Source organism: Paroedura picta, chromosome 10, assembly GCF_049243985.1.
Source record: "Paroedura picta isolate Pp20150507F chromosome 10, Ppicta_v3.0, whole genome shotgun sequence".
NCBI classification, from domain to species: Eukaryota; Metazoa; Chordata; class Lepidosauria; order Squamata; family Gekkonidae; genus Paroedura; species Paroedura picta.
The window spans coordinates 83,848,443-83,874,023 of NC_135378.1; the positions used below are offsets into that span (position 1 = coordinate 83,848,443).

Below are 25,581 nucleotides of genomic sequence, written 5' to 3' on the forward strand. Positions count from 1 at the left end.
AGAAGGCTCAGGGACTCCTGCCCCTTCAAACATGCAGCAACAGTTGCATGTAGATGGGAAGGCCAGGGGAAAAGGGCAAAGATATGCAGGAATGAACCCACAGCCCCTCGAAAGCAGGGCATAGGATCGTCCACGTGCATGGAGGGACGCAGCAACACCAGTGATGCCTTTCCCACACAATGCAATCTGTCCGGTATAACCTTTATTTATTTATTTAGTGTTTAATGTACTATATCTCGCCCCTCACAATGTCTATCAGTAATAGAATTTACAATATAAACCTGTAAATAAGATGATAAAATACTCATTGAAAAGCCATATCAATATCAATGGCTCCTCCATGAAACAGGCTACCAAGATCCCACCTTATTGATTCCAGTGTGAGTATAACTGGGTGACCTGGGCAGAAATGGAATGTGTTTGTGTGTATATATGTATACATATACATATATACACATACCATTTCTGCTCATGTCAACTAATTATACTCAAGCTGGGAGCATATATATACATACATACACACATACATACATACATACATGCATGCATGCATGCATGCATGCATGCATGCATACATTTTTTCCCAAATGCATTTATTGTTGAACACTGCAATCCTAAACAGAGTTATGCTGTTCTGTCCATTACTTTCAATGGGCTTAGAAGGATATTGCTTAGGACTGCGGTGCAAATGTGACTAATTTCACATTGGCTGCGACCCAGTGGTATTAGTATTAGCAATAGTATTAATATTAGCATTAGAATTTTAGGCCGGCCCTCTCCAAAATGGTCTTGGGATGGCTTACAACAACTGCAAAGATAAAATTCCAAGTACAATAAATAAAAACATACAAAACATTAACATGTATAAGTTTATTTATTTATTTATTTTTTACACAAGGCATCACTCCAACTGTTTCTAGTTCCCTCAATGAGCTAGGCACACATCTGATGTAATTGCAGTTTCTGGTCCGGCTCAGAGGGGAGGAAACAACCTGGGCGAACGCCCAAGGCGGAGGGGTGAGGCAGGGGGCTTATCCTGTTGTAATTGTCCTTTTAACTACAAACGTTTTCTGTTTCAACTCCCCTCCCCTGCTTCTTACTTGACAAAAACAAGGATATATGTGCTAAGGCAGTGCAGAGCATTGCAGCTTCCTTTAAATAATGGCGAGTTTGCAGTTTGAATCAGACAAAATTAAGGAATCTATTCTTTTAAATTGCACAACTAATGCAGCGTTAAATGAGAAGTGAGTTATAAAATGTACTTTAGGTTGTCGTTGCAGTAAAATAAGTTTTAGGCTTGAAAAAGAGTAAGCATTGTATATATTTCAGTTTCTTTCAAAACATTTTCCATGGCAGAAATTCTTGGAATTTTACATCTCTGCTTGCAAGACCAAGATGTGATTGTCACAAAAAGCCATGGCTAAAAAACACAGTTTGAATGAAATGGGTATGTTATGTAGAAGAAGAAGAGCTGTTTCTTATATGCCACTTTTCTCTACCCAAAGATTACCAGAACCTTTAGCCAGATCCCAGAATTTTAAACTTTTAAAACTAAATTTCACTTTTAAGTGTATTATATGCCATGTTGTGCACCATCCAGATCTGGGTCCCCAGGATGGGCGGTATAAAAATCCCATAAATAAAGAAAGAAAACAAATACTCGTTTTTAACCAAACAAATTATGACTTCCATCAGGAAATATTCAGGAGGCAATATTAGTGCTTCCTCCGGCAGTAACAGGCACATTCTCAAACACAGAGAGGGAGAGAAAAACCTTGAGAACGCGATCAATGCAGTGAATCAACTTACTTTGGGTTTCTATCACCTGTTCTAAGAAAACACAGCTTAACACGCTTCTTCCAATTATTCTTAATTTCAAATGTTATGGTCAAGGGGAAGTCCACCAGGAGACCCATGCCTTTCAACCGACCCGGTCAATTATACTGAGAACAGACGTGTAATTTGCGTTATGAAACGAACAAAAGCCTTGCTCTGTTTATTGAGAAGTAGTTTGGTTTTATTATTTTCAAATTGTTAGCATATTCCTCTAATAGCCTAATTCTCCAAAGCTTGCAAGTGCAGCACGGCACGACGATCCGTTGATAGATTATTCTGCCTAGGTTGCTGTAACTCAATTAGGGAATCCAGATGACTCAGCAATGCAACTCGACCACCGATAATTGACGACGAAGATGGAGACAACTATGGTTAGGTGTGATTCTGGAGTACAAAAATGACTCCCCCCCCCTCCCTCCATTTTTAAATGTGAAGCTCAACCGGATCGGTTCAATATAGTTCTGGATACTGTCTTGCAAGTTCGTAGATGGGCATTTTCCATCAGCCTTTTTTATGACAATAAGAAAAACACATTCAAAGAAAACTGAGGCAAAGAGAGTGTTCTTATGTTTACTCTTTGGATACATTACAGCAGGGGTAGTCAAACTGTTGCCCTCCAGATGTCCATGGACTACAATTCCCAGGAGCACCTGAATGCTGGCAAGGGCTCCTGGGAATTGTAGTCCATGGACATCTGGAGGGCCACAGTTTGACTACCCCTGCATTACAGCCTTGAGGCTTGAATACAGCACTGGGATTTTCTTGTTTTCTATGAGCAGCCCGTTTAAGATTTGGAATCATTTGAACACCTGGAGCTTGGCCTTCAGAGATAAATTAGAGATACTTGAGGGAAGTAATTGGGACCTTGTCTTTTTAGGCCAGGATCTCCACACAATTTTAAGCCATTGGCCAATTTATATTACAACTTGTATTGAGGTAAATTCACTGCATTTAAGATAAGAGATATGCTGAATGTTTATATTGCAATAATATAGTTTATTGGCTGGTACTTATGTTTATAGGTTGTGGAAGAAACACAACTTAGATTTATTGCATTTAAAAAAGAGAGGTATGGTAGGAGTATGAATGAATGATTTTATTTTTACTTCTAACAAAATTTAAAATGATATATTAATTGTGACTGTTTACAATTTAGGACTTGCCGGTGAGGAAAAGATAATAGAAAACAGATTTTATCTGGGAAACCGGTTCGTTCTGGCTGACGTCCTTGGAATGAAATAAAGGACAGGGTTTAAAAACATTCTTTATTATTGTTGAATGCAATAAGGATAGGTCTTTTCTTCTTGGTTTGATCAACCTTTTTATTACAGGTTCTGCCTTCCAGATCAGCTTCTTCTAACTGCTCAGGGAAATATTGCCTCTCTCCCCTACTGTAAAAGGAAAACTTGTTTTCGTACACATCTAGTACGGACCATTATTCGATAGTCTAGGGTTTGGTTTTTTTACAAATGCAAAACAAATTGCACCACTTTGCAAAGGGCAGATGAACCATTACACTAAAAACGGAACTGGTGCATAAATCAGGCGCATAAATTGTACCTAATCTAATAACTCAATAATAACTCAAACAAGTGTTATTTAAGGACATTTCCCAAACTGGCTCTGGCTAGAATGAGTTCCCGAAACAGATGAGGAACCTGCAGGAGGTGACATAGTTCCGCAGAGCCTGTAAGACAGAGCTCTTCCGCCAGGACCCCTCCCTTTGAGAAACAAATATTGTAAAAATAATAAAAATTGCCGGTAAAAATATTTAGGTAAAAATAGGACAGGCTGTCTTTACGGCAGTGATAACTGTGACTTCTGGCTTTTCAGAAAACGACTGTGATTTGCAAAAGCATGTGATGACAAATGTTCTCGCTTTTATCACACATCAATCAATACGGATAATAAAATTTTGTCTTGACAGAATGATACCCTTGCTAAGTCAGAACCCAGTGCCTGAAAAGGGAAGCAATGTGGGTATCCCAGTATTAATTGTTGCTAGTTCAAGTCCAAAATGGGCAGAACAGCGACTATGTGTGCGTTGGGGGGGGGGGGCTAGCTGGTAGCTCTCGTGTGAGATTTAGTACAGTTAGTAAACATTTATACGGCAAAGGTTTACACCGTAAAGATTTTTTTCTGGAAGTAGCATTAGAAAATGAAATAAGCAACATTTCATAAAGGGCAAGTATCTTCTGCTCTCATATAGGTTTGCACATAAAAAAGACACCGTAAGTAAAAGAAGACAATAATCCATCAGCTCTCTAGCTATCTTTGCAAAGGCAATTTTAACGCTTCCACCGAGAAAGCCATAACTCCATAAGACAAGACTGAACAGACAACGGGGGCAAAAAAGTATATGGAATATTATCATCAACTGTTCTTTGACTCCCTTGCTTTATAGTTCTCACCTCAAGATAAACCAGCACCTACTTTTTATTGTAATTTGCACTCCCCAAAAAATAAGGGGGGGAAAAAAACACCTTAAATGTCTCCTGATAAAATATAGCAAGCCGCTTCTGCCTCTTTAATTCACTCCTTGGGAAAGAAAGATCCCTTGAAGTTAACTCCTCTTGGCGGAACGGTAAAAATCTCCTGATGTATTAAAATATAGTTCCTTCAAGACACACTAAATAAAGCAAAAGGAAGTCAAAACACTTTTGTTTTCTTTATATGATGCATTATGGGCTTTCACAAAGGGTAAGATCAACAACTTGTTCTTTTCATGGGTGTTTATAAATTGCTTTAAGGATATGGAAACTTGAAGGGGACAAAGGAAGATGAGTTTGTGATGCATTTTATCGCCACTCGCCCAGACAATTCAGTAAACAGACGACGAAACTGAAAAAACACAGAATGATGGGTCTTACTTATCAGAAATGCAGAATAATATATCTAGATAGAAAAAGCATCCCCAAACAAGAAGGAAATAAACTTATGGTGCCATCTGGAAAGAGGTTCCATAATGTTAGTGGTGAGGAACGTCAAGTAAACTTTGCCGTATTACTCCAATAACACAACACACATGGCATCTCTTCGTTATTCTGAAATGTCCAAATGTGGAAAATACTGGTAGAAGTCCTCATGCAATGTAGCCAACTTTCAGGTAAAGGTTCAAGTCTAAAAGTATTTTGCTGTGATACATTTAGGAAGTATCCATCTGTCCATCCATCTGTCCATCTACCCACCCATCCATCCATCCAATCTTATCTATCCATCCATCAATCCATGCAATCTTGTCTGTCTACCTACCTACCCATCCATCCATTCATCCATTCATTTATCCATACAATCTAAACTATCCATCCATCTAATCTTGTCTGTCTGTCTGTCTGTCTTTCTACCTACACCTACCTGCGCACCCACCTGCCCGCCCGCCCGCCCATCCGTCTGTCTCCTTCCAAGACCACATGGTTGAGATTGTGACATTGTCAAGAAGCAGGTTCTTTGTTAGCAAAGGCTGGTGCTTATGCCTGGAAATTCTAATCACCGTAGTCAAGGTATTTCAACTATCTGTGTGCACGGCTATAATGACAGGGATTACTCAGCAGCTCAAGAGAATCCGCACAAGTCACATTTGGCTATTCGTTCCAATTAGACTGTTAGCAAACGTCCACCAATCCATGCTCTATGGGTGTACTACTAAGCTTAATTGCTTTATAAAGGCGGCACCCTGCTCTTTCACAAAAGAAATGAGGGAAGCAGAACAGAAGGCAATCAATTATGTCCTACCTGATTTCCACATATACACCTTTAGCACAATTCACTCTGTTTCGTGGAATGCCAGTTTCGTGGAAATAAACAATAATTGTGCAAGGTAATTTCTAGTTAAGAAAAACCAAATCCTCTAAAGTGGGGAAGCACGTCTAAAATACTGCACCAGCGGAGGGAGAGAAGTTTTTTTAATCTCCACCACACTTTTTAGAGGAAAATAAGATTGTGAAATAGTCATGCTGACACAGTAATTCCATTAGCAAGTTGGGAGCAGCAGGATAGAAATCTAATAAATAAATACATAATAAATAGTGATTTGCCACTGGGGTTGCCAACCTTCAGGAGGAGCCTGGAGATTACCTGGGATTCCAACTGATCTCCAAACAACAGAGACCAGTTCCTCTGGACAAAATGGTTGCTCTGGTGGGTGGACTCTGTGGCATTACAACTGGCTGACATCCCTCCCCACCCCAAACCCCACCCTCCCTGGGCCCCCCCTCCAAATCACCAGGAATTTCCCGACCCTGAGTTGGCAACCCTGTTTGCAAGTGGGAATCCAGGTGGCATTCGCCAACCCTCCATCATGACCATGGATGAACCGCCTGTGCCCCAGCTGGCACACTGATCTAAAAGGCATTTCAACTTCTCCGCTGAACTCAAGGGGATGGGAAGAAAGTCTGAATGACAAATATTTCACACAGCACAGAAACCTTTAACTGCGCCCGCGGAAGGACTGATCCACTCACGGAGGGGAAAGGAACTGAAAGCAGAAATTGACTTACATTGTTCATGTATTCGCTGAGCAGATCCTGAAGCGCCTGTCGTACAGCATTGCACTCGGCAACGATTCTCTCCCGCCGGTCATCGCGGGTGCAGGAAGAGTCTGCCATGAGTGCCGCCCCGCTGATAATGCTCTCCAACCTCTCTTCGAGAGACGGTCGGAATCGGGCTTCACTGAACGTCATGGGGTCTAAAATGATCTTGTTCTGTTGGGGGGAGGAAGGAAACAAACAAGCAATAAGTTTGTGCTTCCATTTTACTTGCCGTTTATAAGAACTGCAGCGCTGAAGAGGACAGAGAACATCCAATTCTGAAAGAATAGGTACACTTTTGGGTATTTCTTGATAGTATTTTATTAGGAATTTTAAAATACAATCAAAAGAAGAAAAAAGAAAAGGGAAAATGAAAGAAAGATAGAAATAAGGAGGCTTCTGATCTTATCTGTGACGGTTTTAATTCCAACTGATCAATTACACTATACTAAGCACACACAAAAAGAAACAATTTTCCTCCTATACGTTCATATTGTTTTTCACTTTAGTCCTCAGACCCATAAATCATCATTTCAATTTTCTTTAAATCATGCAAAAAGTATATACAAATAGGACAGTTATTTTCAAGTTAAAATGGTAAATTTGGACATTTCCACCCATTCTACTCGCTTTTTCAACCATGTTCCATGTCCATGTCATCTAAGCTCCATATAATTGAGTTCCATTGAATCTTGCCGCTGTTATCATAGATTTTGCAAATCTTGTTCTGAATTCTCTTCCATTTCTTATTCAAGTCTATGTAGAAGTTTTTTTTCCTTTTGTACAGCATCATCCAAGTCCATAGTCTTTGTTTCCTCCAAGTTTATTGCCTTGATTACTTCCCATAGTCTTTATTTCCAAATTTTAAAAAACCCTGCTAATGCTACAACAATCCCATCTCTAATTTCTTCATTAGGTAATTCTAGTACATCCCAATATTTCAGAATCTCTCTCTCTCTCTCTCTCTCTCTCTCTCTCTGTGTGTGTGTGTTCTACTAGCTGGAAATTATCTAATTCCCTTTCCAACTCTTTGTTTACAACCAGAGCCTTGATTTCCAAATTTTGAATTTCCTCCTTAGTTTTATCCATCTCTCCTGTTGTTTTCAGAAAAGAAGTATCAAAATTCTGGAATCTTTGTCTAAATTCCTTTTAGATCATTCATTACATTTTTCATTTCTCAAAGTCTTTCTTCTGCTCTCTCTTGTAATCCATCAAATATTTCTTGAAGCTGATGCACTGCAATCAATTTTGGATGATTCACTGAATGATGTTTTAGCCTTCTCAGCTTCTTTTTGGATATGCCACCAAGCATAATTTGTAAATCCAATATTGTTGTATAAAGGCCACAAATGTAGAGAGAAATTGGGGGGGAGAGGGGGAGGGAAGAAAAATCACAGCCGAAATCCAAATGCCACATAAATTTGTTTCAAATCAATTCCACAGTCCAGTAATTCAGTCACAGAATAATTACTTGTCTTTTGCTAAGCAATTTCCAAGGCAACAGAGCTCCTATAAATTTTATCTTAGTTTGGAACTCCAGGAGTGTAAACAAAACAAAAAACTTTCTCAGCAACTCGATTGATCTTCATTATCCAACTGCTCAGTCGTCAATCAGAAAAAGCGTTTGAAACACAGTTTTAGAGAAATCCAAACAAAATGCAATGAAACAGTATTTTGATAAAAAAAATGAGAGTATCAAAAGCCATACAACACTGTTACCCTTCTATCTGCTTTCCACAAAGACAGTCATAAGTCTTTAAGTGATAACATGCCTGTTAGTTCAGATTTCAAGAGAAAAAATAACAGAATTCTCATCATAGGTATCTGATCTTGTCATAAAGCTTCCCTTTGTCAATCTATTATTGGCCAATCATATCAGAAATGTGCCTGGGCCAATTTGAAAATGCAAATGTGATGTGGAGTGAAAATAAAATCTGACCTCCCCTGCTCGGACTGAAGCTGCAAAGGCCTTGTTTTGCACCTGCCAAACAGGGGGGGGGGGGGGGAGGTATCAGAGGCATGTCTAAGGAAATAAATTTGCATCCATGTTGCTCTTCATCCAAAGCAAGAAGCATTCAATCAGCTATGCAGGGCACGCCGGAAGCCTCTAAACATAGGTATACTTCTGACGCATGTTTCAGTGGCTAACATCTTTGATCTTTCATAGTGTTGAGATATTTTGAAAGTCCCAAATGCCAAGACCTATTTACTCGTCGTCATGAAGTATCTCAAAAGACATGATGAAAAAGTGTTAAAAAGCATAAATGGTGACCCTCAAGCTAAAAAAAAAATGCTGAGATCTATATTTCCCACATTTGGCAAACTTTATGAAGCAGGCGACGAGAACAGTTCATATCTTATCACCATCTTATCACGGTCCTCCCGACTCAGGAGTGGTTTAGGTGTTTGCAGGGCCTGTAGCACCAGAGCCAGTTTAAGGATTTGCAGGGCTACAGTACAGTACAATTTTGGTGGGAGCAGCCAGACTGGGGCAGAAAGACCCCCTCCCCCCTTTAATCTGCTTTGCTTTGAATCTTTTTGGCTGAAAGTGAGCTATAAGCATGATTGACCCTTTTGTGTTCTCGTCTCACGCTGCTGTGAGAAGGTGGTTTTAGTATTTTAAAAAAAGGGGGGGTCAGAAAGATAAGACAGAATGAGGCTTATTTCTGTTAAGAGAAAAACATGATTTTCTTAGTGGATCATTAAAAAAAAGTGTACAATTTTCAGAAGAACATTCTCCTGGCAAATTAACTCACATTGAGAAAATGGCTGCCTTAACCTTCCCGCTACTTACTGACAGCCAGTTAGTGAATGACTAATGTAAAGTGTTCCAATTCATTTACATTCGTAATTAATCAAAAACCATTAAAGTCATAAATCAAAGGCTGACAACATAATTCAGATTATGATTAATTGTCCTGAAGTTCATAGCTGCCAAAGACAAAGTAATGGAAAACGTGTCCCTGTGATAGGGTGGCTGGCACAGATTTGATTAAAAAACAAAAAAAGTATGGCCATCCTACACATTTCATAGAATCATAGAATCATAGAGTTGGAAGGGATCTCCTGGGTCATCTAGTCCACCCCCCTGCACTGTGCAGGACACCCACAACCCTATCGCTCATTCACTGTCACCTGCCACCCCCTTCAACCTTCACAGAATCAGCCTCTCTGTCAGATGGCTCTCCAGCCTCTGCTTAAAAATCTCCAAAGATGGAGAACCCACCAGCTCCCGAGGAAGCCTGTTCCACTGAGAAACTGCTCTCACTGTCAGGATTAACTAGCAGCCCCATTGCTTAATGTATAAACCCCAACACCATAACAAGTGTCTCTTGGGCTAATTCTTCCAGGTTTAGAGAGCAAATGCTGGCAGGGGCTCATAGGAAGTATAGTCCACGGACATCTGGAGGACCACAAGTCCTAAAGCATCCAAGAAAAATGTGTATCCAACCTTTGCTTGAAGACTGCCAGTGAGGGGGAGCTCACCACCTCCTTAGGCAGCCTATTCCACTGCTGAACTACTCTGACTGTGAATTTTTTTTTCCTGAGATCTAGCGTATATCATCGTCAGAAGAACTGCTGGATATTATTATATAATTTTTTATATTATTTTGCCAGCAGTTGCCACAACGGCACACGGACCTTCGTGGCACAACGAGGTCAGCCCACCACGCCCTGTCAGAATCCCAAAGGTGTATGCAGACTCCAAAAGGGTAGGGGGGATTCCCCCCCGCCCCGTTGAAATCTCCATTGTATAGTAAATGGCATGGCAGAGTAAGGCGGAAACGTAAAAGTGCGAGGGGCAGCCCGGGCCTGTTTTCTGTCGCGCTGGGTGATGTGCAAAGGATAGATTCCATTTCGTGCAGAGGAGTCTTCTGCCCGTCCTCGTGCTCCTAGAAACTAGCAGTTTCCATACCGTAATGACCACTGGACCAATGATTGGATTGGCAGGGGTGAGAGTGAGGAATGATGGCGGAATGTCTTTTCAAGTGGTTGGGGGTGCTGTGCCATGGATTTTGTTGTGGGGCATGGAGTGCAGGCTTGGTGGTGGCTGGAATAAAGGGAAAACGGGAGGACAAATGATGCCTCTGCACACAAACCACAAGTCAAACGTCCGAACAGTAATAGTGGAGCCAATGGTCGCCAGAGGTTTCCATTTGGATGAATGTGGCAATCCTTCGACTGTCTATTTCCTAGACCAGCCTTTTTCAACCTTCTGGCCATGGAGGAGCTCTGGATGTGATGTCAGCGGGCTACTCCCCCCTGACACACCCCCAGGAGTGACATCACTACCCCTATCCTTAGACCTCCTTTTGCTTCCTCCCCTGCGTTCACTACCACTGTGGTGGTTCTGCCTCATGCAGGCTGGAAGGAAGAGTAAGAGCTAAGAAGACAGCCCAGACCGGAGTGGGGCATAATGCTACACTTGGAATGCTGCTTACTACATAGTATATCATCAGGCAAAACAAAGTTTTCCTTGGCTACTCTTGCTGAGGTCCCCTTCTTCACTTGACTTGGATGGAATCTCACTGTTGTGACTTTAACGGGAAGAGGCCGCACCAGGCCATTGGCTCGTTTGAGTAAGAATAAGGTGTGTTAAGGGATTTCGACGATGTTCACAGTGAAGTGGGCAGTCTTCTCTCTACGTTGTGCACATGAATGCTCATTAACAAGGGAAGTTCTGCTCAATGGTGGTCTGGAGCTGTGCAGACTCCTGTGCTGGCCCTTGCCCATTTTAAGATTATAGCTCAGTATGGATGGGGGGTGGGGGTGGAAATTACAGAGAACACTGAAATTGAGACTTCTTTTCAGGCTAGCATTTGTTGTGAGTATAGCTCACAGGCATTCACAGGGCCAGCATGCTGTTTGTTTTCCCCACACTTCCCTTTTCTCAGCCTCCTCCCCCCCACAGGCACCATTGCCCCGTTCCATCAAACGGCTTTTTAAAAAGCGAATTAATAGATTATTTTAGAACTTCCAGAATGTATTAGTTGTCTCTAGACTTTTTGCTATGAAGCTATATGGAGAAGCTCCAAAGGGGGGGGGGGAGCAAGGGACTTGTTTTCTTTGTGAAAAGTGTAAACTGGGGACTCGTGGATCATGGTAAAAAATCATCACCATGTTTAAAATGCTATGGGGATCTATCATTAAAAAAAAAAAAAAAGGAAGAAGCCCCAGGGAGGGAGGGGGGCTGAGGCAAGGAAAATGGTGTGCCGGTTTGACCAGGACTCCCTGCAGAAGCAACCCCAGTTGTTATGACAAAGTTTCAGCCCATGCAGCAGAGTTCTAAGAATGTCTGATAAGGTCCAACAGTTTCAAATTAATGAATAAGACAAGCAAATGCTAACTGATGTTATCAGGTGTAGGATTTCAGAGCACCCCACCCTTTTACCCCATGACCATCTTCTAAGGAGAAGGAGAAGGAGAAGGAGAAGGAGAAGAGTTGGTTCTTATATGACGCTTTTCCCTACCCGAAGGAGTCTCAAAGTGGCTTACAATCACCTTCCCTTTCCTCTCTCCACAACAGACACCCTGTGAGGGAGGTGAGGCTGAGCGAGCCCTGATATTCCTGCTCGGTCACAACAGCTTTATCAGTGCAGTGGTGAGCCCAAGGTCACCCAGCTGGCTGCATGTGGGGGAGTGCAGATTCAAACCCGGCTCCCCAGATTAGAAGTCCGCACTCCTAACCACTACACCAAGCTGGTTCTCTGTGAAAGTATGGGGAGAGAACTATGGTGGCCAAATCTGGGTGGGGAAATATCTAGAGATTTGGGGGGGGAGCCTGGAAAGGGGAGGGACCTCAATAAAGTGGAACATTATAGAGCCCCACCCTCCAAGGCAATTATTTTCTCCAGGGAAGCTGATCTCTATTGTCTGGAAATCAACTGGAACAGCAGGAGAGCTCCCGTCCCCAGCTGGAGTCCAGAAACCCTAATAAGGGTGAACTCATAAAAGGTGTCATTTCCTAGACACAAGTGTTTAGATGAACAGAGATCAAACTATCAGTATGAAAGATTGACAGAAAGGACATCACAAATTCTAACATTTTATTTCCAATATTGGGGGGGGGAGAAGGGGAGAGAAATATTTCTTCTATTGTCCACTAGATGTCAGATTGGCATAAGAAATAAAACGCCTCTGCGGAAAATCCAAAGTTCTTCATGAAACAAAAGTCTGTGACCAAGAGCTGGACCATACAGGTTGGGCACAACTACCTGGCGCTCTGTTTCGGCTTCAGTGTTAAACAAAGCAGGCGCATCCCTGGGGGAGGGACAGCAGGGGCCACTGCTGACACAGGAGCCTCCTCTGGAGCGGCTGCAGATTAGCTTGTCTGAGGAGGTAAGGAAGACCCTGACATTTTGCTATTAAAAATGAGCTGTTCAGAAGGGTGTTTTTTATAAAGGATAAATAGGGCTACATCATAGCAGTTTAAGTCTGGGGAAATGCACTGTGTTTCTATGGATGTAATAACAGGTTCTGCATTATTTAACATGTAATACTTGGGGCTGCTAAGAGCCACCTGGGCAAAGATGCCATCTGACTGCCGCTCACCCCGCATATGACCCTGATCCAAACCAAATATCATAACAGAATGGACAAATCACTTGGCTTGCTGTTACCAAGGATCTATAGCAGGGATTCCCAATGAAGGGTCTGCGAATCCCCAGACACTCAGGAGGGGGACCGTGACCTTTCCCCTACTGCCTTAATGGAGCCAGCCACCTCCCTTGCTCCCGAGCATGAGTGAGTCCTCTCATAGATGCTGCACCTGGGAGGGTGTGGAGCCTGCACACCTACTCCTGTCTTAAATCAACTCCTGTCTCTCCTGGCAGTTCTCCTCCAGCCTGTCTGTTAACATGACATGTCACTTCCTGGAGTGAGGCAGGGAGGCGTGGCCAGCTGACATGACTTCCGGAGCTCTTTGAAGCCTGAAAAATTATTTCAGGGGCTCCTCCATGTTAAAGGCTGATCTATAGTTATGACAGAACTGGCCTATCTGTTCGTGTTTGGACACGTGGCAGGGACTCATGGTAATTGTAGCCGATGGACCTCCGGAGAGCCACAGTTGGCCACCCCCGGATTAGAACATTCGACATATGTCTCAGAATCACCTGTTGGGAGCGCTGTCAGCAGGACCTTTTCCACATCCCAGTCACCTGTGCTGGGCATTGATAGCTACACCTTACTCAGAGTGAACAGCAGTGTATATCTTTCCATTCATGGCTGTAATGACGTTGTGCTTCAGTCATTGTGGAATTTGGTCTACCTACTTTGGCCATATCACGCGATCCAACTCAGTGGGGAAAGTAATTTTGCTAGGATTGGTCACTGGAAAAAGGAAAGTAGGCCAACCAAGGGAATGGTGGTTGGATGTGATCGGGCTGAACACCAGCATTGCTGAGGTTGGTGGTGCAGGATCGGGGATCATGGTGATAGTTGTAGTATGGGATCGCCAAAAGTCAGACACGACTGAGTGGCTGACAGCTGCAGCAGCAACAACAACAACAAGTACTGATCCAAAAGAAAATCTTACAAGGATTGAACACCAACCTAAATTAAGTCAGACAGGAGAAAGGATTACATATCAAACAGGCAAAGGCATGGTGTTTCCCGCAGGGATCGGAATGAGTGAGAAAACGCCTAAACAATTTCAGAAAGCCACGTTACACACGATAAATCTTGGATGTTGATGGAAACGTTTCTTTAAGGCCAGCTGGCTATACATCTGGCGAAGACTGACACATCAAACATTATTCTGCAGAAATTATTCAGAGATGACTGTTAAAATGTGCATGAGATGCATCAACCAACTGAGCAACATGTTGGGCCTTTGTTCTGAGCTGTACAGTGAAGTTTCTGCTCTTGAGAAATCTATTTTATATGGCACCCTGCTACTTTGTACTGTTGTACCTGTCAATAGAATAAGCTGGAGTTATGTCTTATTTAGAGGCAGTGCTGTCCTCATTGCTTCGTTTCTTTTGACCTTCATCCGAAAATCTCGTAATGCAAACTTTACATGATATTGGTCTGTTAGCACACAGATACACAAGCCAGTTCCAGAGCAAGGATTTTGTTTGTTTGTTTGTTTGTTTTGGGGGGGGAGCAGCAGAGAGGGACACAGGAATTCAAAAAGACTATGGGAAAAAGTGTTTCGGCCTCAAAGTAAAAGGCAGCCCAACACTTAGTCTGACGGACACTATAGGGCAGTGGTCCCCAACCCCTGGACCGGGGACTAGTACCGGTACCAGTCCGTGGATCAGTCAGTACCGGGCCGTGGCTCCTCCTCGTCCTCCTCTCCAGCTGCTGTCTCAGGGGCTGCCCTGCCACTCTGCCGCTGGCTCACCTTTGGTGCTCTCCAACGGCCGCCATGGCTGGGGCTCCCCCTTGGCATGGCACTGTGCAGCTGCTGCTGGCAGCGCCCCCCAGCAGGCGTCGGAAAGTCAGGGGCGCCAGTGGGAAAACAAGCAGAGCAGGGACTCAGGCGGCCACATCCCTCGGCAAAAGACTATCCCCCCAGGCCTCAGTAAAATTGTCAAGCATTGACTGGTCCCCAGTGATAAAAAGGTTGGGGACCACTGCTATAAGGAATATTTCCAGCAAGGGCTTGAAGAAGAACAGTACAAAGGAAATAAGACACCGAAGGTGAAAATGCCTTTGCTGAATTGAAAACTATTCATTCACACATTTGAGTATGAACGATAATTTTCCTCTTTAAAAAAAAAGGTTGACGAGCTTAACAAAAATATGACAAAGCACACAAATTTATACATTGCGATGCATAGATATCAAACCAGGGGAAAAGTGATAAAACGACTGTTACCTGCAGCAAGGAAGAGGCATGAATGGTCCTACGGGAATAGGCAGTGTCTGCTGAAAGCCCCGCACAGGATATTTCATCCCATTAGTCATTGTATTTATCGACACACAGCACAATCTCTCTTGGTGGTGTTCCATGCAGTTCTTTCTGGACAGCATCAGCTCAGAACTGACAAACATCAGGTGATTGTGGTGTGGTTAAAAAAAATGTGCGCTGCACAAATTGGAAAAACGGGGCTGCTGTGGAGGAGGCAGCTTAACTTCGACAACAGGAACTAACATCACTAGCATCACAATTTGCCCTAATCGAGTTAGGTTTTCTGCAAATATGTTAAATATACAGGGCTTGCTTTTGCTTCCTTGCTTGCTTGGTTTATTTATTTGGTTTCTATGTTGCACGCCCCTAGCACTACTAGCCCACAGCAACTCACAATATAGTTACATACTGAGTTATCTGTAACGTTTCCTGTTTTATGTAAACCGCCCTGAGCCTTCAGGGAGGGCAGTATATAAATAGAATGAATGAATGAATGAATGAATGAATGAATGAATGAATGAATGAATGAATGAATGAATTGTAGAGTTGGAAGGTATCTCCTGGGTCATCTAGTCCAACCCCCTGAACTATGCAGGGTACTCACATCCCAATCGCTCCTCCACTGTCACCTGCCACCTCCTTGAGCCTTCACAGAATCAGCCTCTTCGTCAGATGCCTATCCAGCCTCTGTTTAAAAATCTCCAAAGATGGAAAACCCACCACCCATTAGGTTATTAGGCAAGGTGGGGATGCAGCAATTTCCTCAGCGCATAGCTCCCATGTGGCTTTTATAGGTTTCATAACTCTGAAAACTTTTAGATCTACCAGACAAAGTATCTTATCTTTCTGAACACATTTTGCCTTAAAATCAAATCAATACTGGGCTTAATTTATTTTCTTGCTTGCTTACTTAATGCAATTAACATATCTAGATTTATTTGGGCTGCCCGTCCCCTTGAAAACTGATGGCTGGGCACAACTTTGCTGATTCAACAGCTGCAGAAGCAAGACTTATCGATCAATGTCCAAATCCACAACAGCCCAAGATTAGCACTGACTGCAAGAATGATATTTGCCCCCAGAATCCTGGTGGTAATTCTACATTAAAATTAAATGGTCTCAACGAAATCTTTTTGCTGCCTCAGAGCAGATTCACGTTAGCGTAGCTTAATCCATAGAAAATGGAAGAACGGTGGATCTAGAATGAAACAGGTGCAGGAATTGGTGCCCAGATCTCCTGAACAAACAGGTATGCAGCTTGAGGTTAGTTCTGGATGTCTCTCACCACTGGAGAAAGAGGAAGTACCAGCTACAAATAGCATATCAAGCCGGCGTTCTATCAGCTGCCAATTAACGCCTAAGTGCCACTCGAAGATGCTGGTAACGCTCTCCAAAGCCCTACTGCTTGGTTCCAAAGAATCTGCTTCCTTGTCTCCACCCTTATGAACCTGACCAAGTTCTGAGAGCCAAAGACAGTGCCTTCCTGTGGGAACCAGGCTTATCTGAAACAAGATAAAGTTGGCTTGGGTGAGTCTATGGGCCAGTGAAGGAGGACCTACTTGGCATGCAGAAGATTCCAGGTTCAGGCCCTAAAGGATCAGGTAGGAGGTGAAGGGAAAGTCCTCAGCCTCAGATGAGCCACTGCCAATCTGAATAGACGATACTGACCTTGATGGACCCCTGGACTGACTTCCTATGAAGGCTGGTTGGGAGGGCCTTTTTCAGCCACTTGGCATGTTCTTCTAACAGGGGGGCGAGAGAGGTATTCTCTGGTCTGGAAGACCTTTGAGATGAGCACGCTGACGCTGCAGTGACACCTGCTGGCTTCAATGTACTGGCCCTGATACGCATCACCTCAATGTGAATAGCCACTGGTTTAGGGTGAGTCTTTAGTTGTTGTTTCTTATTGGTAATGACCTTGATGGCTGTTTTATGTTCAAAAGACAGCATACAAAACCCAAGCCCAAGCAGTCCAGTTCTAGGTCAAATGCAGGATGATTTTTGAAGCTCGTCTTCTGTCCTGGCAAATGGAGGGAGGGAGGGAAGGAGAGAGGGTCAGGAAGGAGAGAAAGAGAGAGAGAACTTACATCAAATTCATTCAGTGCGGCAGCAAGCTCCCCAATGCCGGTGTGCCCCTTGTTTTCATCGGTGGGCGAAGTCGCTTGAGCAGCGTTGGAGATGCCAGCGATCGCTTCTTGGACCTGCTTGAAGACATAATCTCTGTTGGCTCTAGTTGCAGCCACGTCAGGGTGGCGGAGGAAAGCTTGCGAGGCGGTGTACAGCATCGTGGCGTTCTTCTTCAGGGCCCCACGCGCAGCGGCCATCTCGTCCCGACAGTGGGGGTCCTTCAGTTCCTGCAAGAAGGCATTGCAGATGTTAGACCTCAAAGTTTTTAAAAAGTATATACAGAAACAGGCAGGATTTGTATAATCATTGTTCCAAACACCTAAAGAGCCCAACATATCCGATCTGTGTCCTGCCTCTCCTCCAAGTTCCTCAGGGTGGCCCAAGTGCCCGTCAACAGAAACGTAACTACAGGTAATGGTAAAGCAGGTGTGTTACCTGCTGGTCAAGTCGCTCAGACTTATAGTGTCTGTTTGAATGAGTGTCCTCCAAAATGCCCTCTCGTTAACAAACTTGCTCAGGTCTTGCAACCTGAGGATTGTGGATTCCTCAACTGAGTAAATCAACTTTCAGCTGCTTCCAACTTTCCCCACCATTATTGTTTTATCCGCTTTCTCATGAGACCCAGATGCAATAACCACAGTTTAATCCAGAATGCAGGTGAATGGAAAAGAAACTCTTCACCTGCCAAGTCGCTGTAAGCTTTACCAAGATACTTGGAGCGTGAGGCATCAGTTCTCTGGTGGAAAGCATGCATACGCCAAGTGTCTATTCCTCTGTGGATGAAGAAGAACTTCCATACATCTGTTCTGAGCCGACCACTAATTGATTCCACTGTGCCTGCTTGTATTGTGAGAAAGGGAGGATAGCTACCTGGCTGCGAGAACTGCAATTCAGAATTGCAGGCTGGGTTGTTTGGCTTTTTTAGAAGATTGTATTGTATTAGGGGGTTTTATTGTTGTGGCCCGCCACGAGCCTTGTGGGAGTGGCGGGCTAGAAGTCAAATTAATAAATTAAATAAAAAATAAAAAATATAGAGATGGTGAGGGGCTAGCGGGATGAAAGTCAAGGGGGCGGGTGTCCCAATGATAGACAAAGTTCATGGGGGCCAGGGCCTCCTTGGAACCTTCTGAAACAAGGAAGAAGTGATGACTACTCAAAATGAGCTCTTTTGGAGAGAGAGTGTCTGTTGTGGGGAGAGGAAAGGGAAGGCAAATGTAAGCTGTTCTGAGACTCCTTCGGGTAAAGAAAAGCGGCATCTAAGAACCAACTCTTCTTCTTCTTCTTTCTTGAAGCCACCTTCCCATCCCAGCCCGCCCCTGAAAAGAACGCAAACTGAAATCCAACCGCTTAGTTGTGTCCGTCTCTTTGAAACCCAGATGAGAATGTTTTCATGTACTACTAACTTCATTCAGCCCTGGGTTAGCCTTTGTTGAGACACACTCTTGATAAACCACAGTATTCTCCCCCACCCCACCCTATTAGCAATCCGTGCCTTTAAGCACAAAGATTCATTTGTGAGCTTTGTTGTGTTACAAATCAGGAATCTCCTAGCAGGACTCCTACCAGGCTATGAATGTAACAAGTTAGTGACCTAAAATGTGTCATTACTTTCACTGTCAATCCTACCAGGTGGTCAGGAAAGCCTGTTTATGGTCTTTATAGAGAGCACAAAGGGGTGGGTGGGTGTGTTTAAAGACTCAAAGGGGGATAATTTACAATGTGATCCTAATCCTTCTAAATCCATTCAAATTAATCGGCTTAGAAGGGTGTGCTTTCTGCTTAGGATCCTGCAATTAGTTTCCAGGCACATTTCTACAAGCTTCTGCAGGTAGTGAAAGGTTCTTGTCCCTGGTGGGGATGATGAACTTCAGGCTGGAGAGGTGAACTCTTCCATAACGTCTAGTAATTTGGTAACTGAGACAGCCAGATAAATTCCCCACCTGTCTGGTACATTGAAGGTGCAAATGGGAGTGAGCTCTTTGACAAATCTCTGGTTTTATTGTTTTGTTTTCTTCACAGAAAGAGAAGTTTGTTTTATTTTTATTTTTAAACTTTTTGCAGACTGGACTCTCCTCTTCTTCAACTGGGAGTGGCCACAGGGCAAGAGAAATGTTGCTGCCCCCTCAAAGAGTCATTGTCCATCTTAAGCACTGAATATTTAAACACCATGCGATACGCCACCCCCTCCTCCGGGCCCAACATTCTTCAGGGACTGCCTCTCCTAATGTAGTGGCACCCCTAATCACTACACCAAGCTGGTCAAGTCACTCTCTGTCCAGCTGCTGCTTGAAGTCAGCCAGTGAGGGGGAGCTCCCCACCTCCTTAGGCAGCCCCTTCCACTGCTGAACTAGACTCCTAGAATCCTAGAGGGGAAAGGGGCCATGCAGGCCATCCAGTCCCACCCCCTGCTCAGTGCAGGATCACACACCAGCATCCAGGAGAACCATCTGTCCAGCCACTGCTTGAAGACCACCAGTGAGGGGGAACTCCCCATCTCCTTAGACAGCCCATTCCATGGCTGAACTATTCTGACTGCCTCTGACAAGTCTCTGAACTTGAATTAAGAAAAACAGATTTCCCCCCCCCCCCGTTATTATGCTAAAACAGTATGCTGTATTATTAATTATCCCCCCGCAGACTTGCCTGTTGCCTTCTTGCAGCGACATAGTTCAGTTTCACCATCTCCTTCCCAAATTCCTTGAAGCGATGGGCAAGGTCTTGCTCGTTTGTGGCGTTCTTCACAGCTTCTAGCGCTTCTTCTACCTGCGTTGCAAGACGGCAGGAGCGGGGAGAGAAGAGAAAGAATGCCCGTAAGTCACACCACCCAGACATGTCTGAGCCCTGGGGCACCCCGAAAACAGTGATTTGCACCGCAGTCCCAAACGGTGGCGTATCCTGCTCTTCAGTTACCTAAGGAGTGAAGCTGCCATATTAGGAGGGAGCCTGGGTTTTTCAGGCGTCGGGGGAAGGTGGTGAGGGATTCCCTGAATGGGTGCTAAACTCCCTCGCAAACCTGTCTGATCTCGAGCACGCATGAAGATCCACCTTCTTGCAGTGGTTGTCTTTTTAAACCCAATTAGGGCCTCTGCCAAGCTTGCAAAGGCAAAAACTGGGCTGACACTGATGCACCCAACAGAGAGCGGTCAGGAAGTAGCTAAGTGCCGCCTTCCGTCCTTGGATTGAGCTCCGCTGAGGAAAACATTGTGTGTCCTACTTCCAGCTGCCATCTGGGCAACTGCACGGTAAAAGCAGGGAGGAGCCAGGTCAATGGTGCGGCATCCTGCTACTGCTGAGAGACTCCCCTCTTATTGGAGGCCTCAGAGGAAGGCAGGAAGCAGTCTGGCAAACATCCACAACACCTAGATCCTCTTCAGCTAAGAACACGTTCTCCAAAGCAGGGGTAGTCAACCTGTGGTCCTCCAGATGCCCATGGACTACAATTCCCATGAGCCCCTGCCAGCGTTTGCTGGCAGGGGCTCATGGGAATTGTAGTCCATGGACATCTGGAGGACCACAGGTTGACTACCCCTGCTCCAAAGGAGGCTTGTTCTTACATTTGAGCCATCTCTGCATGGGTTTATGGATTCCCGGAAACTAATCTTGGCTTTCAAAGAACAGGATAACAAGCAAGTTTGATAAACCTCTTTGCAACCCAAAACCTATAAGGTCGATACTGTACAATATGCAAAAGGCAAAGGACTAACTCCTTGCAAGCTTGTTTATAAGGTTGCCAACCTCCAGGTGATGGCTAGAGATGTCCGGGGGGTTACACCTGATCTACAAGAAGTAGCAATCCGTTCACCTGGATACAATGGCTGCTTTGGAAGGCAGACCCAGTGGCATTATGCCCCATTGGCATTAGGACCCATCTCCTCCCCCCAGCCCCACTCTTTTCATGCTCTAGGTATTTCTCCCCCCTTCAAGGATCGCTGCCTTGTTGTGGCAAGGGGGCTTGCGTAGTTCAGTGAAGCTATGAGCTATGCCGTGCAGGGCCACCCAAGACGGACAGGTCATAGCTGAGAGCTCTGACAAAAGGTGATCCACTGGAGAAGGCAATGGCAAACCACTCCAGTATCTTTGCCATGAAAACTCTATGGACAGTTCCAATAGGCATAACGATATGACGCTGGAAGATGAGCCCCTCAGGTCGGAAGGTGTCCAATATGCTACTGGGGATGAGCAGACAGCTAGTACGAGTAGCGCCAGAATGAATGAAGCGGCTGGGCCAAAGCCGAAAGGACGCTCAGTTGTGGAAGTAACTGGTGGCGAAAAGACAGTCCGATGCTGTAAAGATTTTTATTCCATAGGAACCTGGAACGTCAGATCCATGAATCAAGGCAAGCTGGACGTGGTTAAACAAGAAATGAGAAGACTGAACATCGACATTTTAGGAATCAGTGAACTAAAATGGACAGGAATGGGTGAATTTAATTCAGATGACCATCAGGTATACTACTGTGGACAAGAATCTCGCAGAAGAAATGGAGTAGCATTCATAATCAATAAGAGAGTAGGAAAAGCAGTCTTGGGATACAATCCCCAAAATGACAGAATGATCTCAGTTTGAATCCAAGGCAAACCATTCAACATCACAGTGATCCAGGTCTACGCCCCAACCACTGCTGCTGAAGAGGATGAAGTTGATCAGTTCTATGAAGCCCTACAACACCTTCTAGAAGCAACGCCCAAAAATGATGTGCTTATCATCATGGGGGATTGGAATGCTAAAGTAGGAAGCCAAAAGATAACCGGGATAACAGGCAAGTTTGGCCTTGGAGTACAAAATGAAGCAGGGCACAGGCTGGTAGAATTTTGTCAAGAGAATACAATGGTCATAGCAAACACTCTTTTCCAGCAACCCAAGAGACGACTCTACACATGGACATCACCAGACGGTCAACACAGAAATCAGATTGACTATGTGCTCTGCAGCCAAAGATGGAAAAGTTCTATCCAGTCAATAAAAACAAGACCAGGAGCTGATTGTGGTTCAGATCATGAGCTTCTTGTTGCAAAATTTAGGCTTAAATTGAAGAAAGTAGGGAAAAGCACTAGGCCACTCAGGTATGAACTAAATCATATCCCTGACGAATACACAGTGGAGGTGACAAATAGATTTAAGGAATTAGATCTGATAGACAGAGTGCCTGAAGAACTATGGACGGAGGTTCGCAACATTGTACAAGAGGTAGCAACTAAAACCATCCCAAAGAAAAAGAAATGCAAGAAATCAAAATGGCTGTCTGAGGAAGCTTTACAAATAGCTAAGGAGAGAAGGGAAGTGAAAGGCAAGGGAGAAAGAGAAAGATACACCCAATTGAATGCAGAATTCCAGAGAAAAGCTAGAAGAGATAAGAATGCCTTCTTAAATGAACAGTGCAAACAAATAGAAGAAAACAATAGAATGGGGAGGACCAGAGATCTTTTCAAGAAAATTGGAGATATGAAGAGAACGTTTCATGCAAAGATGGGTATGATAAGGGACCAAAATGGTAGGGACCTCACAGAAGCAGAAGAGATCAAACAAAGGTGGCAAAATTATACAGAAGAACTATACAAGAGCGAGCTTAACATCCCTGATGACCACAATGGGGTAGTTACTGACCTGGAGCCAGACATCCTGGAATGTGAAGTCAAATGGGCCTTAGGAAGTCTGAGCAACAATAAAGCTAGTGGTAGTGACAGCATTCCAGTTGAACTATTCAAAATCTTAAAGGACGATGCAGTAAAAGTGCTACACTCAATATGCCAGCAAATTTGGAAAACTCAACAATGGCCACAGGATTGGAAAAGGTCAGTTTACATTCCAATCCCAAAGAAGGGCAATGCCAAAGAATGTTCAAACTACCGCACCATCGCACTAATTTCTCATGCTAGCAAAGTTATGCTCAAAATCCTACAAGCTAGGCTCCAGCAATATGTGGACCGAGAACTTCCAGAAGTACAGGCAGGATTTCGAAGAGGCAGAGGAACTAGAGATCAAATTGCCAACATACGCTGGATCATGGAGAAAGCTAGGGAGTACCAGAAGAACGTCTACTTCTGCTTCATTGACTATGCTAAAGCCTTTGATTGTGTGGAGCACAACAAATTGTGGCAAGTTCTTAAAGAGATGGGAATACCAGAGCATCTTATTTGTCTCTTGAGAAATTTATATGCAGGTCAAGAAGCAACAGTGAGAACTGAACATGGAATCACTGACTGGTTCAAAATTGAGAAAGGAGTTCGGCAAGGCTGTATACTGTCGCCTTGCCTATTTAACTTGTATGCAGAGCACATCATGAGAAATGCGGGATTAGAGGAGTCACAAATTGGGATCAAGATTGCAGGGAGAAATATCAACAACCTCAGATATGCAGATGATACCACTCTAATGGCAGAAAGTGAAGAGGAACTAAAGAGCCTGTTGATGCGGGTGAAGGAGGAGAGTGCCAAAGTTGGCTTGAAACTCAACATCAAGAAAACAAAGATCATGGCATCCGGCCCTCTCAATTCCTGGCAAATAGAAGGGGAAGAAATGGAGATAGTGACAGATTTTATTTTCCTGGGCTCCAAGATCACTGCAGATGGGGACTGCAGCAAAGAAATTAAAAGACGCTTGCTCCTGGGGAGGAAAGCTATGGCAAATCTAGACAGCATCCTAAAAAGCAGAGACATCACCCTGCCAACAAAAGTGCGTTTAGTCAAGGCTATGGTCTTCCCAGTTGCAATGTATGGCTGCGAAAGTTGGACCATAAGGAAGGCCGAGCGTCAAAGAATTGAGGCTTTTGAACTCTGGTGCTGGAGAAGACTCTTGCGAGTCCCTTGGACTGCAAGGCGAACAAACCAGTCAGTCCTAGAGGAGATCAGCCCTGACTGCTCTTTAGAAGGCCAGATCCTGAAGATGAAACTCAAATATTTTGGCCACCTCATGAGAAGGAAGGACTCCCTGGAGAAGAGCCTAATGCTGGGAGAGATCGAGGGCAAAAGAAGAAGGGGACGACAGAGAATGAGGTGGATGGATGGAGTCACTGAAGCAGTAGGTGCAAACTTAAATGGACTCCGGGGAATGGTAGAGGACAGGAAGGCCTGGAGGATCATTGTCCATGGGGTCGTGATGGGTCGGACACGACTTCGCACATAACAACAACAACAAGGTATTTCTCGACCTGGAGTTGGCAAGCCTAATGATTCACAGACTTGTTCAAACAGCGCACAACGTGACGAACAGCAAGCAGGGAAATCTGAGTGGTTGTGAACCTTCCATTGTTGTTCTATGTCCTTGTATACAATCTCTTCCCCAAATTAGTAGTTGTTAGACGCAAAGACGCACGCCGTCAGACAGAAAATCAACCCACTGCAGTTATTTAGATTTGCTGCGTGAAAGAGGAAATTCTGAGGTTTGCCATCAACTTAACATTGCAAAGACAGCAATAATAATAATTTTAAAAACCTGTCATGACAAATCACTGTTTCTCAGTGATCTCCATGAAAGCTGGGGAACACAACAAGAATAAAAAGTATTTCAATATTTGATCTGCTTGCAAAAAGAAGCCCCTTCCCACCAAATCCATTTAGCAAGATAATTCTGTCAAAACAGCAACACTCTCCTCTTTTAGGAATTGAAAAGAACAAGTGGAACTTCCAAATCCCCCAGGGAGCCGTATATCTCCACCCAAAATGGATATAAGACGTTGGAACTTATCTGAGACCCTAGCCCATTCCGCACACATAGGAAAATGCACTTTCAATGTGCTCTGGCAGCTGGATTTTCCTGTGCAGAACAGGAAAATCTACTTCTAAAGTGCATTGAAAGCACGCTATCTATTGTGTGCAGGATAGGCCACTGTGTAAGATGCTGAGAATAAAGTATGAGCCCTTTCAGAGGAGAGAGATGGCTGATAAAATTCAGCACACCCTCACTGCAGATATTCTCCTGTCATGTCACTGCTCAAAGCTGCAGAACATTTTGACGCCCAAAGTCACACACTCCTGCCCTTTGCAGGCGCCATGTTTTGTTTTGCTTTGTTTAGTTTTTTAATGCCCCCATAAATCATGGCTTCGTCAGCCGGAGGTGCAAAGAGAGAAGGTCGGCAAGGATCCCACCAAATTATTCAAGTGGGCTTTTCTACATGGATGTCGACCATCAGAAGAATCCTGCAGGATCAGACCAAAAGTCCATCTAGTTCAGCATCCTATCTCACAAAGTGGCCAACCAGTTTCTCTGGACAGCCAACAACAGGGCACAGAGGCTCAGGT

General features: G+C 44.1%; 1 protein-coding gene across 4 annotated transcripts in view; it reads right to left on the reverse strand.

The window, feature by feature from the left end:
• CTNNA2 (catenin alpha 2) overlaps nt 1-25,581 on the reverse strand; it is a 459,457-nt gene that overhangs the window by 305,143 nt on the left and 128,733 nt on the right. For 3 of the 4 annotated variants that reach the window (XM_077301175.1, XM_077301174.1, XM_077301176.1), the window contains exons 5-7: nt 19,987-20,106; nt 17,304-17,570; nt 6,333-6,536 (exon numbers count right to left, since the gene is read on the reverse strand). In XM_077301175.1, the coding sequence (XP_077157290.1) occupies nt 6,333-6,536; nt 17,304-17,570; nt 19,987-20,106 (591 nt within the window). Of the gene's footprint in view, nt 1-4,512; nt 4,678-6,332; nt 6,537-17,303; nt 17,571-19,986; nt 20,107-25,581 lie in introns of those variants that run through there. The other variant, XM_077301177.1, reaches the window with a different exon arrangement.